This window comes from Pygocentrus nattereri, chromosome 1 (assembly GCF_015220715.1).
Source record: "Pygocentrus nattereri isolate fPygNat1 chromosome 1, fPygNat1.pri, whole genome shotgun sequence".
NCBI classification, from domain to species: domain Eukaryota; kingdom Metazoa; phylum Chordata; class Actinopteri; order Characiformes; family Serrasalmidae; genus Pygocentrus; species Pygocentrus nattereri.
In genome coordinates, this window is record NC_051211.1 from 39,903,680 (window position 1) to 39,919,320 (window position 15,641).

Here is a 15,641-nt window from a genome sequence, read left to right on the forward strand (position 1 = left end):
TGCCCTTGGCCAAGGCACTGGTGGTGACACTGTGCTGCTAGTAGACTTGGGACTACAATTGTATGGAAATGTTTCTTGGTCAAATGTTTTGTTGAAAATAAGTTAACCCATCCTCTTCATGGAACATCCTTAAATGTGCCATTTTTCTACACATTTTAGTGGAGAATTTATATTTATTTGTTTATTTTTACATAATGAAAACATATGACTGTAGTTGGACAGCTTAATTTCCCTTAGGATCAATAAAGTATAACAGAATGTTTTGAGTTTTTTTATTTTTATACCACCATGCACCAGTTAAAAAGAACAAATGAATAGTTTCATATCCAGATATTCATCAAGTGATTGATGCTTATATCGTCTTCTTTCCATCTGTCTTTCTTTCTCTCTCCTAGTTGTCCAGCTCCTGTAGTAGTGGGCTCAGTTTGTTGGTGAGGGACTCAGGAGGTCAGTCTGCTTTGCACCTGGCCTCTCAGAATGGCCACAGTGAGATAGTGAGCTTCATCCTGCAACACGGTGAGAGCCACACTTCAGAGGTTAATCTTCAATGACACCAAATCTGATATTTTTTGCTCTACACTGTGTGTAAAAGCCATTAGCTTATGTCATGTGCACTTCATAGGGAGTAGGGCACCAATCTGGGCCTATGTGCACTTGGTAAACCACAAACCAAAGTATTTCAACATGATCAGCAGAATGCAATGTGACAAAAGTCAAGTTCTTCTCACATCACCCGCACCAAGTTTAGATTTTACACATCACCCACACAAAGTGTAGGCTTTTTCATAAGTCTCTGCATTCGCTGGACATGCACTATGTTTGGCCTTCATGTTTTATATTTTCCAGGTTCAAAGTTGATCCTGGATCTGACTGAGAAGGAGACGTAAGTATCAGTAGATAATCTGCTTATTGTTATTGTCACATGCTTTCTGAAGATGTTAGATGCCCTTTACAGTATTTGAAGTGGACCAGTAGAAACCTTCTGAAGTAAAGCGACATTAACAGATGTTTAAGAGATTTTTCCCCCCAACATTGTTCCTGATTTAATGTTTTTCTCACAAAAGTGATGCGCTAGCAGTGACATACACAGTGCTTACATAACGTAATGTTTTTCTTTTAGTGGAGACACGGCACTGCACAAGGCTGCTCAGCAGCGACATCATGACGTGTGTCGACGCTTGGTGGAGGCCGGGGCTTCTACCAGCAACGTGAACTTCCTTGTGAGTCTATTTTTTCTTGGTTTGCAACCTGTGACTATGTATGACGTCCTGTCAGGTGCGGTCCACTGAAAACAGCCCTGAGAAAAACACCCTCCTCTGAATCTCCTCTGCATGTTGAGACAAGTATTGTAGTTAACCTTACATGGTTGACATTATTCAATGTACATTATTCCTGCCAGTTCCCAGTACTTCTAAAATGTATTTCAACGAACTAACCTAGCAAACATGATCATTAGTCATGACAGCTCATTTTGATTGTTTATATGTATTTAGATCACAGATAAAACCATACATGGGAAAATTAATGTTCTGATACTTGTATGTTCAGTCTTATTCTCCAGGGTATATTTTGGTTATTCCACCTGAATTGTCATGACCAAATCGTAAGGTAAACTGTTCAGTAACTGCATGAAATAAGTGCAATTTTTTTTTTTGGAAAAGCTCCCCTCAAATTAATAGAAAATGTGTTTTATGATCATACACATATGCTTACAATTTACTGCTGAAAGCCAAAAATCTTTGATGCTCTTTGTATTTTTTTATAAAAATAATTTTTACAAAGTTACTGAAGATACACCATGTGTTTATAGTTTATAGTGCAGATTTGTGCAAAAATGTGGAAAATTACAGTACCCGTCTATTTGACTGGAAAGAGGCCAGTTACAGCTTTTATATGACACCCACTTTTTCAATGTAGCTTATGAAATATGAAAGTTATGAAGAATAGTTCCACCAGTGGTTCCAAGGAGTTTAAGAGGCTACAACTGCTCTACAGCTCTGTACATAAGTCAGAGTAAGAGTAATATCACATGCAGTGAGTCAGCAAAAGACAGCCCACAAAAATCCCTGATCTTTGAATGTATTCTCAAGTATTGTTGTTACTTGTTTGACATTACTCAGCATGTGTTACTTCTGCCAGTTCCCAGTTCTTCTAAAATGTTTTTCAAGACTTCAGACTCTCTGATACATTACCATTAGTCCTAACAGTTCAGTTTCACTTTCACATGTATTTCATGGTATTTAACTTCCTTGAACTTCGCTCTGTAAGATTGTAGATAAAACCATACATGGGAAATGAATATTTGATGCTTGTAGGCTTAGTTGAGTGTGTAAAACTGCTCTACAATACTGTACATAAGTCAGAGCCCACCCATCAGAGTCTTATAAGTTGTAGTAAGTAAGCAAAAAACAGACTGCAAAACCCCTGTTCTCTGAGTATATTCTGATGTATTCTAGTGAACATTATTTGGTTGACATAATTCAATGTACATTATTCCTGCCAGTTCACTTTTCTTCTAAAATGTATTTCAGGAGTTGAGACTATGGGTGCGCAATATGGCAAAAATATAATTGTGATTTTTTTTTTTTTGCAGGATCACAATCACGATTTTATCACAATTATATTTCATGCTGGTTTTTAATGCCATTTTGCAAGTTACTAAACAGTGCAACCAAACTAATCTCCCCATCTAAAAATACAGTACTAAAAGAAAAAAAAAAGAATAACAAATTACCTTTTTGAACAGATTTTAATGTGTGTGCAATTTTTGCTTAATTAAAAAACTTGACATTGGTTTTAAAAGGTAATGTTGCAAAAAAAAACAAAAAACAAAACATTTTTTAATTGGTGAAAAGGTTTGTCGTGTTTCCGTCTGACGTGAGAACCTTCTCTGTGCAAGCTCAGCAAATCACCAGGATTTGTGAAAATCCAAACCAACTCCATATTACTGGTGTTGACTGTTTTTTGGGGGACTAACTCTTCGCCGGTCTTCTCATGGCTCCCCACTTGTGAGAAAGGGGAGGGAAAAGCGAGGCATGCTGGTACGCTATGATTGGTTTATCTGCGTGTCTCTAGGGTGGGCAGGAATGGGACTAGCAAATACTGCATTTTGACTGAGGGAAAATAAAAGCCCACATTGCTTGTATGTACACAGAACTGCAGCTGATATAATGTGCATTGTAACATGATACAAATCTCCCTGTGACGCATCGTGGATAATCTTTTATTCACTAGATTCAGTCATAACGCACACCCCTAGTTGAGACTGGCTGATATCATCATGAGTCATAACAGTTTATTTACATTTTCACATGTATTTCTGAGGAAGATGACAGCAGACAAGGGTAAACATGGGAAAGGGAGAAATGCTCTACAGTACTGTACATAAGTCAGAGCCTACCCTTCATTTAATTCATTTCCAATCAAAATGGCAATTAAGTAAATTTTTTTCATTTCTCAGGAGATATTTCTGAAAAGATTAGATATAAAATAATCCACTCGCATAAGGATGGGGAAAAGAAAAAGAAAATGACTGGAAAAAACAACAACAGTTTCCAAAACTGGAATTATGTTATATGCAAAAGTTTAGGCACTCCTGGTAAAATTAGAAATTAGCAAAAAGACAAAAAGAAGAAAATCTGCTGCTCAAGTACTTTGATTATGCAAAGCAAAAAATGCAACCAAATTCTAAAACTTTGGAAGTGTGGAAAAAATATGCTGATTTTTTTTGAAAACCCAAAAGCAACTCTCCTAAAAATGGAAACTGCAATTACAGTAGAGAGTGGACACACTAAATACAGAAAATTATACTGAATACTATATTTTGTTGGTGAGGCTTCTGTGTAATTTTCTATCAAGTATGTTTTTTTCCTTACTCTGAAAAATGAATAACTTAATTGCTCCTTTGACTGGAAATTCAGTAAATGAAGGGAAGGTTTCTGGCTTTTTCACTTTTCTTTCAGGGGAAAACTCCTAAGGACTGTGCTCAGGAAGCCGGTGACTCTGAACTGGCATCCTATCTGGATAGCCAACTGTCAGAACAGCCGACGGCACGTGAGGACCTGGAGACGGCCGTGTGAGCGAACACTGCACCTGGTATGAACAGATTGGTCCCCTGTATACCACGGCTTTCGCCACTCATGGAGGTATCAGAGTTCACTCGCTCACATCCAGAGGGAATTCGATGGAGAGGTGAGAAGGTCATAGAAGTGACCAAAATGAGCCTCATACAGGGACTGGTCTCCTTTCTAGAGAAGACCCACACTGAAAAGGAAAGGCTTGCTGTTACTTCCTTGGAAACACTGTGGGTTTAGAACAGCTTTTAACAGATTTGTTTTTGGCGTTTATTTATTGATTTAATTTATTGATTTATTTATTGAAAGACTGATTGTACTCTTGTGACAAGTCCTCCTCTCACATGGCCCGGTTCATGGGATAAGGTTAGATGTGGGACTGGTTGTCAGGAACGCCGCCCAGAATGGTGGCCGTGAAGGCTTCTTTGAATCTTTTCTGATGTTTGACAAAAGACTTTGAGAGAAAAAGCAGGAACACAGAATGTTACACTGCTGCCTAAACCAGCCCACAGCTCTAATACTCTCTGTTAACGCGTGAAGGAAAACTACTGTTTGCTTTTGACCAAATGTAGTCAACCACAATGTTCTACTCTAGTTTCTGCTCGTATTACATGATTATATGTTATACATGAGTGGGCAAAGGCCTCACATATCTTCCTCTGTGATGTGAGGTTTGCCATCATTTATGTAAGCTTTTTGCTATTTGAACCACCAACCATGCAGCACTGCTACTGAGTCCCAACATGCTTGGAATAGAGCACTAATCACATTGTGACTGTTGGACACTTCAGTACATCCCTCCACTGAGGAACCTCTGCTAGCTGGCCAACACGACTGCAAGAGCGCCGTTCGCACACATTGTGTTAATATCGTGTAATTAACATGAGTGACTGAAACGTCTTTGTTTCCACTAAGGGAGTTGACATTATGTGCCTGTCATTCTAGAAATTTCTTTTTTTTCTGGTTTGTTTTTGAGTGGGAGTCCAAGTTCTCTCCATATCAGAACTCAATCAACAGCCGTTGTGAAGACATTTTAGAGAATTCCATGTGGAAAACCTGAATTGGTCAACATTATTATCAGTGTACATACAATATATCTGTAATATGAACATCTGTTTTTTTTTTTATTGTTATTATTATTATTGATTTGTGTGCAGTGACAGTGGTGTGATAGTCAAATTATTTATCTTAAGAAACAAAAGATAGAATAATCTGAGCCATATTCAATGCAATATGAATGGATGACATTTGTGCATTTATTTCTTTATTTCTACATTACATTAATGTTAATAGATGAAAGGTTGTCTAAGGCACCTACAAGCTAAGTGATGGAACGTGTGATCTGTTTTTATTAGTGGCATGATGACAATGATGAGGATACTCTGTCTCCAAATGACTTCAGTACCTTTCTTTAGTTCGATTCGGTAGCCCTCTCTCACTGTATTGCCAAACGCAAGATTGGCAAGGCTAACTAAGAGAGACAAATGTGTGCAATCTCTGATCTCTTTGGACCGAATGTAAGCAGTACACATGAAACAGTAGCTTTTGGTGTTCATTTTGATATCGTAGACCTGCACTTTTAATGGTGTCCGTATCCTTTTCCACAAAATACAAAGAGAGGGAAAACAAAAGCACCTGCATGAAAAAGGCCACAACGATGAACCGGCTGTGAGAGTGATTTATATATTATTGATCTGCTGTGGTTTTTTTTTCTTTTTGTATCACTTGTGATTTTAAAGCTCTGTTGTGCATGAGATTTTGTTACCTCTCTGGATATTTTCACCCATCAATGATGTTATGAAATGGCATTATTTCTCCTTTTATTTCTCTTTTTTTTAAAGGTAAAAGCATAACTTATCAGATATACTTGTTCAATGATTCTCTTTTTTATCTTTTAAAAGATGGGATTACTTGAATGTCTTTTTTTCCCTAGATGTGTATTTTAGTGTCTATTTCAGTGTCTTGGGGTCTTTACTAGTGGACTCTGATGACATATTACTATGGATGTGTTACATTAAGTCTCACATCTTTCTGGAATGTTAGTCATTAAAGAAGAAGTGCAGTGGGAAAACACCAGTGTTGTCTGTAACTATGGGAAAGCGTGAATAAGGCTGTTAAAATGTAGTCTATTCTTTATGCTGAGGGTGAAAAAAAAACATTGTTTATCTTCCATCGATGACCATCAGTGTCTCTCTGCCCTGTTGGATCATAAAAAAAATCTTTATTCTGAATATTTATTGCATTCAGTGCCATTTCTTTATCTGAATGAATTAAATATAGATATTTTGCCTCTGTTTATACTCACAGATCCACTTTTAAGGCCTTGCCCTGTGCCATACCTGAGACTGGCTTTATAATTAAGAGCAAAAAAATGTTCTTCTCCTCTGGACTTTCAAAGATTTCACACCTACACTCACTGTTACTTGGTGTCCAGTAAATTATTTTTGACAGATTGAAGTAAAGCATTTGAGAATAAAGCATGTCCGATTACATGTAACACCTGTATGACCTTATTTTACAACACTGACATAAATAAACCAAAATCTTAAAAGAAAAAGAATGGAAAAAAAGAAAAAAATCCATTATTACTATGTGTGCACTAGAGGTAGGTAAGCCTATATTAAGTGAAAGTGTTATTTCAATAAAATTACAACTTTAGTTTTATTAAAAATACTTAAGTACTACATAAGTACTGAGTAACTTATAGAACTACCATAGAACCTCTGAGTATATCTATCAGTATAGGAACTGATGTATGAAGGCACGATTAGTCTTGGCTGAAAATAAATGCTGAACCTCCCAGGTCAGAAGTGTAATACACTGCAGCGATACAGACACTGGTCAATGAAATTAGCCCAAGTGAATCAATGTCCATATACAAACAAACATTTCCTTTGGTTCATACGTTCAATCCGATTCTGAGATTGAAAAAAAAGTTATTACAAATGCACCGCAACTTTGTCTACGTTTCACTACGTCTCAGTGCTGTGTCAGCAGAACGCCCACTACCTCAAGGTCCTGTCCTGTAAGAACGATGAAGTGCTCAAGCAAAATCTGATACGACGTGTTACGAAAGTTGAGACCAGACGACTGCATCACTGTTTCTCCGCCCATAAGAGTTAAAATTGAAGAAAGCTGGCAATAAAAGCTTTGCCAGAGCTTTGGGTTTAGAGTCGAGGAGCCCTGCTCTTGGAGAATGGCTGACCAAACCAAGAAAACACAACGAACCGCGTAAGTGTCCGAGCTTGTTTTACTCTCGACTTACTCTAAACACTGGAGTGGCTCCCATTACGGCTCGCTGAGGACTGTAGGCTGAACGGCTGACATCGTATTTAACTATTAAAGACTAGAAATCTGTTCGGTGACTGACTAAAGTAGCGGGGCCGGAGCGACTGAGTAATCTTTATTTATTTAGATTATTTTGTCTTTTTTTAGAATATAATCTACTTTTAATTCATTTTATTACATGACGATACTTTTCGTGAGATCCGACACCGACACCGTTTGTGCTGGAATGTTTTTTTAAAAAAGCAGGAAATGTCATTTTGTGAAATTTTGAAAATGTGTATTTTAAAAACGGGTGAGTTTTTCGGTTTAACAGCTGTTCTCTGTGATGACTGGCGCGGGGACTGGAGCGGGACATGCCCGGGCGAAGACCGACTCCTCGAGATGACGGGCTCAGCTGTGTTTAGCTAACGTAGTTAGCGAGCTAGCGCAACATACCTCACTTTCACTTTCTCGCGCCCGCTCCGTTTTCTGGAGAAAAAGTAGCCAAAATTAATGAGTAACTTAAACTCGCTTCACTTTACGTTTGTTCTGGCTGCTTAGCAAAGGTGGAGTAAAACCCCTCTCTCTTCTTGTTCGCTCGTGTTCAGAGCTCCGTCGCTAAGCTCCCGGCAGACGTCACTGCCGGACCGCTGCCTCCGCGCTGAAGCAGTGACGAGGAGGCGGGCGGAGTGCGAAGTCCTCCCGACGGAGCCGAGCTTTCTTTCACTATCTCTGCGTTTCTCTCCGTTCAGTCGGTGAAAACTGACTGAACTGAAAAAAAAAACACATCTTTAAATGTCGGGTATTTTTTAATGCAGGAAAACATTTCAGGTACTTTTTCTTATAAAGATAAATGCTAAAATGTGCCATTTTAAATACTCCGATGTACCACAGGTGTAGATTAAATATATACCGTTTCATTTTCGACGTGGAGATCAAATATACACAGTACTGTTCATTTTGTGTGTAAAATAGATGTAAATACATTATGAAACTTAACACGTAAGAGAAGTAGCCATATAAAACCAGGTTTGTCTTGCCTTTGGTTGAAATGACACCGCACACTTGTCGTAGGACCCCAGTGTGAGCTCTCTGTGGTTCTACAGGTCGCGTTTTCTGGACTAATGATTGGACGTTTGTCCCGCAAAAAGCCGGTTTCTTCATGAAATGCGTGACCTGTCTCGCAAATGGCTGGTTCGAAGTGAAGAGCGCGGGATACACCCGACCTGGCCTGTGACACAGGCATTACCTTAACCGCCCTGACTCTCATTGTGGAAGTAATGCCGCTTCACCCTCGCAGACTAATATCCAGTCTATATAATACATCAGTTCCTATACTGATAGATGTACTCAGAGGTTCTATGGTGGTTCTACTATCGTAAGTTGAGGCTCTATGGTAGTTCTACTATCGTAAGTTGAGGTTCTGGCGCATGCAAATAGTGACGGGGCGAGTGCGCATGCGTGAGTGCCTGAAATCTCAGTAAACAAGGCAGATACTTAAATAGACTTTAATACAATAATCATATTAATTTAAATATGTGATCTGTTTGCCTTTCGCCCAGGGACAGTTGGAGCAGAAGGAGAAGCGGCTTAGAAGATGTGTGTGTGTGTGATCTGTTTTAATATTTGAGGAAGACTCGATGCTTTTTTCTCCATTTTTACAGTGTTACTGTGGTTTCTTATTTTGTGTGGTTGCTTTTCATGGTTTAGTTCATAACACCCAATCAACAATGCTGAATCAGCACACGCTTTGTTGTTGAGTAAATCTTTATATTAAATAAAAAAGCGACTGAAGATTTTACAGGTTGATGCCCAGCCAACATTTCTACCCTTTGTACCACTGAGTGGAGACGGAAAAGGGTTTCTTTGCTTGTAAATTTCCACCTGCACCATCCGCGTGATGGGAATAATCTCTAAGTCAAGTTGCAGTCTTGCAAGTAGTGACCCTGCAAGATCCCCAGTCTTTGCAAAATCATAGTCTGTGACTAAAAACTGTGACACTGTCTTTAGATGTGAGAGGGTGTCAGACTTCAGTCTTTTAGAAGTCTTTTCTAGTGTATGGTTAGTATAAGGATTTCATGCTGGTGTGTAAATAACAAATATTGACAGAATTTAAATATCAGGAATAACCATCTCAACAGCTCAGAGTATACCACATAACAATTATATAAAAGTTAGATTGTTGTGTGTCACGTTAGTCCAAAGGGAAGGAGAGGGAGAACGGCATTTTCAAGGGGTGATTATTATCTTTGTTTGTTTGTTTTGAGTGGGCAGATTGCCTTCTTTAGTAAACACCCCAACCCCCCGAGTTGAGCCCAGGTTTTAACACCATTCCAAGGCAACGGCCAAGCATTCTTGACCAGAGCTGTGAAATGATTTGGGTCAACAAAAGTGGCCAGTGTTTAGTGAGCCTTTGAATTCTGTAGCCTTTGGCTGCTTTCTCAGTATGCAGCATTGAATGACTTGTTTTCTGGTGCCTTGTGTAAAATTACTGTGATCCTTCTCTTTTTTTGAGCAGGGATGAGGCCAACGGACACGCTCAGACGATATCTGAAGACAGCATAGAGTACAAACTCCTTCAAGGGTACACACAGAGGAAAAATCCCAAGACACCTGTGCCATCAGACAAACAGAAAAAGAAGAGATTTAAGTTTCAAAAGTTTTTGAGGTGCATTCAGCCAGCAAAGGAAGATGATGGACCCACAATTGAAAACAATGGACGGCGGCCAGCTTTAGATACATGTGAGTGTCAGAACATCTCTTACAAAAAAGAAATGTAGCAGCACAATGTATATGGTGCTGTATTAATACCTCTTCAATAATTTATTATATTTTTATCTCCATTTCATAATGTTCATATAATATGGTCCTCCAGTTTCAGTCTTCCCAATACTAATACTGAAAAAACTTTACAAATAGCTATTTTCAATAGATGCACTTCACTTAAGATGAACTAAAAGTGAACCCAAACGCTCTACTACCACACAGAAAACAAATACACAGCTAATGACCTCACATCACACAATTTCAAGATAGATTTGTCACTTGGTTGAACTGGGTTAATTTCCTTTTTTCCCTTCAATACCCAATCCAGCATTTTCTGCTGATATCGACCTGATGTCAGTACCCATCTATAATGATGTGGTGTCTTTACTTATGGTCATCTATAATACCTGTGTAGTATCCTGTAGTAAACTTGCAGTATTTGTCCCAATTTAATATAAGATTAATAAAGAAATCCTGTAGAAATTCCTGTACAGATTTTTTTTTTCATAAGAGATACCACAGATATTACTTTAACTGTCATTGATTCTTATTGTGGCAATAAGAATTTCATGCTGGTCTTTGGGTTGTGGGTTTTAATTAGCATAACCTTATAAAACACGCTGTGTCAGATTTATCTGCTTTGTCTGAATAACACCGGTGCCTGTGTATTAGCTCATTGTTGTTGTCTATTGCAGCCGGCCCAGAACAGGAAGTGGACGACATAGTCAACAGGCTGACTGAGATCGCAGATTCTGTGCATTTGCTTGGCAGTGAGATAGAAACGGATAGTAATGGTAAGTCTTTGCTGATTGGATTATCGCATCCTCTTTTTTTCCTAGCAGTAATAACACTGAAATAAATAAATATTAAATTAACTTTATGTTTATTCTGTCTTCTTCAGATGATATTGAGAGAATAGTGGAAATCCTTAGAGAGCAGGGAGACAAACTCAACGAGGAGGTAAGTTGGCAGTGCTGTAAAGTTGTGCTGATGAGTCACAGTTCTCTAGAATAAGTCAACTCAAACTGAACTGCATTGTCTGACTCAAAAGGCCCCACTGACACCTGACATTAACATACATTCTGTATGATGAGATGAATGTTATTAGATGATAAGATGAAGATGAGTGTGAACAGGGTGCAAGATCCAAATATTCTTGCTTTCATTTCAATGTACAGGTTGATTGCATTTAGTCCACAAGGTGGCACCATATACCACAAGGTGGCACCACAAAAACCAAAGTATTGTTTATATTATTTGCTGTTCAATATATTCGACTGTTCAAAAGTTCGGAACTACTGTTTTCTAGAGATGCGCTGAAATTTCAGCCCCTGAACTTTAGGTCAACAATAAAACCTTTTGGCCAAAACAGGAAAAAAGGCAGACAATTGTGGCTGAAAATAGCCCCAAAGATTACTGGGGACTACAACAAAGACTAAACCACGGAGACCTGCTGGTGACATCCTGTATAAGTAAAAATAATACGTGGCCCTGCCATTTTAACGTGTGGGAATGAGATTCTAATGTGATGCTGCAACTTAGTATGGCGTGGGAATGAGATAATTTGGTTGTGCCCACAACTTTGTAAGGCATGGGAAAGAGATCATGCCTTATTAAGCTGTGGCCAATGTTATCTCATTCCCACGCCTTAAGTTGTGGCCTTGCATTATTTTTATTTATACAAGATGTCACTGCAGGTGTGCGTACTTAACAAATCTTGAATGATTATGAAAATGAGGAATGGTGATTAAAAATGCACAGATATTTTCAAACAGTTTGAGCAGCAGCAGATAAATAGTGGGACTGTTTCATGGTTTCTACATGTGACATTAGGCAAGGAGTTTAATCAGTGTTCATCTTAAGTGTCAGGAGAGGGCAGATCCACACAGCAGCAGACAAGTCCCTGCTAGCAGCTCTATTTTTGAAATGACCAAAAAATGTCCACTGAGGGGAAAATACTAAAGAGTAATAGCTCACTTCTAATGAACCCCTATTTTGTTTGTCTCGTGTAAATGATTAAAAGGAAAGAGCAACAGAGAAAAAAGAAGCTTCAAGAAAGGCACTCCATTTAACAGCAACTATTTAGAGCTCTCACTTGGAGCTCCAAGAAGAGATAAGCGTCAGTTGGGCATCTCAACATTGTATATTAGAGGAACAAGGAAGTAAAAGGGCAATGTTTCTGTGCCCCTTTTAATTATCCTATCTTTAACTATCATTATTTCTCTTCTCATTCATTGGCCCCTTTTTTGTTTCTGCCTATAGATTGAGAAGAACCACATACTTATGGAAATGCTGCAGAGCACTCTGACGTATAATTACTTTAAGAAAATAACCACGGCCTATTTAAGGAGACTGAGCCCAGAAGAGCTCCCACCTAAAAGACAACCAAAGCAAGCCCGGATAGCTCTTGTCTGTGAAGTCACCCGCCGTCTGAAAATCATGGACCGCCACCCAATGAACCGAGTGCTGGGCTTTGGGGCCAAATACCTACAGGAATTTTACAGCCAATGGGCCAAAGCACAAGGGGGCTATGTAAGTATAATGTAATTTATACCAAATCTAGACATTTTTAGCTCAATATTGCTACAGTCTCAGTACTAAAACAGACTGGTTCTAAAATCTGATTGGCTGAGCCTGTCCGAAGCTGTTACAAGTGCTTAATGTGCACTAAAAACCAATTTTTCAAACATTGCACATATATAGCGTTGAAATGTAAACAAACTCATTCAAGGTGGTTTGATGTTGAATTTGGCACATTATAGGAAAACATCAACAAGCTCAAATTTCTTTACAGCGGGGGTGATGAGAACTGGTTGTCACAGTGTCCACTACACAAATACTGACACTTCATTTACATCTTATTAAGCCATTTTATTTTGAGAACTGTCAGTGTGTCGACAAGTGTCATGATATTTTCATATGTAAAGGTAAAATAGTATTTAATCTGGAAGGAATGCCTTGCATGTACCTCTCCACCATGAATTGATGTAAAAAATACATTCTAGGCATATACAACTATACATACGGCTCTCAATGCCTTTGTTTACATCTTCACCGTTTAATCATGCAGACATTTTTGAAACATTGGTGAAGGTTTGCTTTATTGAACTACACTGCTTGGCAGAAGAATTGTTTATTGTAATTATTAATAAAGCAGTCCATTGCTTTTTGAAGATTGGTGTGTTTTATCATACTGTCTTTTGCTGTTGTGAGAGCAAGACACCTGCTTTATTAACTTTATTTCGTGTTTAACTTGTAGTGTTTTTCCCGGTTGTTGATTAACAAAAACTAAACCAAAAGGCTTTACTTGTTTCTGTTCTCAGGGCAAAGTTTTTAGCACAGATGACGATGATGAAGAGGAGGTCCAGTGAGCCCGGATGAATTTGCTGGATGGATAAGTTCCAGAATGAATTAGTCAGTTATCCTCAGGGACCAAATCAAATATCACAAGCGAAAATGTTTACAAGTGTTTTTTTAAGAGGTGGTGCTACACAAAATGATACAGCTTGTAATCGATTAAAAGGTTTTTTTTTTTTTTTTACAATAGTGCAAGAAAAAAATAGTGCAATAGTGTGAAAGTGTGTTCGTGGTTGTCAATAATGTGTGAAGAAGGCAATACTTAAAATTGATAATGTTTGACTTGTTCAAAAAATTAGATTTATTTATATACCTATTTGTATTTGGGTGTTTTGTTTTTTTTTGTCTTGCTCAGGGTTTCTATTCTAATGCTATACTAACTTGAAATCAGACAAGTATACCAAAAAATTAATCAATGTAAATGTAAAACTTGATTCACGTATTTTATAAAGCAATTAAATTATTACAGTTTTGTGTTTCAGTTCATTTACTTCTGACAGTAGTTGGGTGGTTGACATGGTTTAAAAATGAGTTTAAAATATGTTTTCATGAAACTATCATAACATAACCCTTTATGGATGTTCACTAAAGATAATCGGAGACATTCCGACAAAATGATGTCCTCTGGTTTGACACAGAACGGGTCTCTGCATGAAGACCCTTTATTTAGTACTCCAAACAACATGGATTATAAACATACACTCAAGGTATAGATTGGACCAGCATTAATAAGATATTTCTTTAGAAAAATAAGTACATTGAATAGTAATAATGCATTTTATAATAAATAATATTCATGAGAAAGTATAGAAAGTCTCATTATTGCACATGTATTACTGGTTGCTTTGTTGTCAGCTCTGAGGTACGACCAGAACTCATCACGAAATACAAAATCAAGAAACTTTAAAAGGAAAATAGCGTTCCCATCACTGTAATGTTCAGTGACTTTAACTTCATTACCATCAACTTTATACCTTATGTTGCTTAAAATAACAAAAATTTGTTGTTCATTTTACTTTTTATGATCGTTCTGAATGAAATAATGAATACAAAGCATCTGGGCCTTATCTTCATACACCTGCCCTTTCACACAGCTGTCTTGCGTGACGCAAGCGTTTTTGTTTTGTTGTTTGTTGTGTTTTTTTTGCAATTGTCACTTAGAAAACCAGCATTGATTGTTCGAAATGGCAGCGCCATCATATTTTAGTCAGACTGTCACTACAGATGACATATTTAAGTTGGTCTTTTTATGTACTCTCAGAAAATACAGTGAAATTGACCAGTAGAACTGACCAAAAGGCATGCAAAAAAATTGGTCTCAGTAGCTTATGAATCAAATATTTACAGGGTAAATCCACTGATTAAAAAAAGCCCAAATTAAATAGTTAAGATATAAAGGTTTATCAGAGGGCTTTGGTGTGAAATGCTCTGTTCTAGAGAAACTTGTCAAGCCAGAATTGTTCACAGTGGTGGTGATAGGAACCAGACATCTGAAACATGCCTCTAAAAGCTCCCTCACAGAAAGCTATTACATAAAATGGCTGTGAATATTTTGTCTGATGCCTGAGACTTCGCCGTGCAGTAGTTTTGAAATAAGCTTTCAGCCTAAAGCATATTTTAAAAAACGCATTCATGGCGGAGAGGTACAAACAGTGCGCAGTGAGGAAAAATAGTCCCTAAATAAAACATTATTTCTGATTTATGCTATTTTATCATTATCAACATTACACATAACAACTCAGAAGGTGTGTGTAGGTTCTCTGGTGGTGTATAGTAAATAAAATGCCTATATTTGCATTGTAGACAAAACTTCTGGTTTCTCTACAGTGAACCATTTCACACCAAACCACCCCGAATGACTTTGTTTACATCTCAATGATTGAATTATGCACCCTGCCAAAAAAGACCATTAGAAACCATTCGAAACCCACTGTTAAACCATTAGGATTCTTTACATTGTGATATCAACCCATTAAAAAATACCAAAACACATTACAAAACCATCAGGAACCAACTGAAACACAATGTTTTCTGAGGGTTTGTTCTATCCCTGCTGAAAAAAAGACCATTAGAAACCATTCGAAACCCACTGTTAAACCATTAGGATTCTTTACATTGTGATATCAACCCATTAAAAAATACCAAAACACATTACAAAACCATCAGGAACCAACTGAA

At 37.8% G+C, this 15,641-nt stretch overlaps 2 protein-coding genes and 1 long non-coding RNA gene across 8 annotated transcripts in view; 2 read left to right on the forward strand and 1 right to left on the reverse strand.

Annotated features, from left to right (window-relative positions):
• Positions 1-6,565, forward strand: part of dgki (diacylglycerol kinase, iota) — a 96,777-nt gene extending 90,212 nt beyond the window's left edge. For 5 of the 6 annotated variants that reach the window (XM_017693970.2, XM_017693972.2, XM_017693971.2 and 2 more), the window contains 4 exons: positions 396-516; positions 847-883; positions 1,121-1,220; positions 3,963-6,565. In XM_017693970.2, the coding sequence (XP_017549459.1) occupies positions 396-516; positions 847-883; positions 1,121-1,220; positions 3,963-4,079 (375 nt within the window). In that variant the 3' untranslated portion in view covers positions 4,080-6,565. Of the gene's footprint in view, positions 1-395; positions 517-846; positions 884-1,120; positions 1,221-3,962 lie in introns of those variants that run through there. The other variant, XM_017693975.2, reaches the window with a different exon arrangement.
• Positions 259-8,371, reverse strand: LOC108425373. The gene is made up of 2 exons (XR_001857705.2): positions 7,797-8,371; positions 259-506 (listed from the first exon to the last, which is right to left on the reverse strand). It is a non-coding gene; the product is annotated as an uncharacterized LOC108425373 (long non-coding RNA).
• LOC108425372 (apoptosis facilitator Bcl-2-like protein 14) lies at positions 7,030-13,929 on the forward strand. The gene is made up of 6 exons (XM_017693976.2): positions 7,030-7,304; positions 9,859-10,082; positions 10,802-10,900; positions 11,008-11,066; positions 12,369-12,638; positions 13,430-13,929. Exons 1-6 carry the CDS (start codon positions 7,270-7,272, stop codon positions 13,475-13,477), a joined length of 735 nt encoding a protein of 244 aa, XP_017549465.1. The 5' UTR covers positions 7,030-7,269; the 3' UTR covers positions 13,478-13,929.
• The last annotated feature ends 1,712 nt before the right edge of the window (positions 13,930-15,641 follow it).

Bases quoted from the DNA above. Each gene is read 5' to 3' on its own strand.
- LOC108425372 (XM_017693976.2), top strand. From the start codon at position 7,270: ATGGCTGACCAAACCAAGAAAACACAACGAACCGC. The intron at 10,083-10,801 runs GTGAGTGTCAGA...TGTCTATTGCAG, and splicing joins GCGGCCAGCTTTAGATACAT to CCGGCCCAGAACAGGAAGTG. The intron at 12,639-13,429 runs GTAAGTATAATG...TTCTGTTCTCAG, and splicing joins CCAAAGCACAAGGGGGCTAT to GGCAAAGTTTTTAGCACAGA.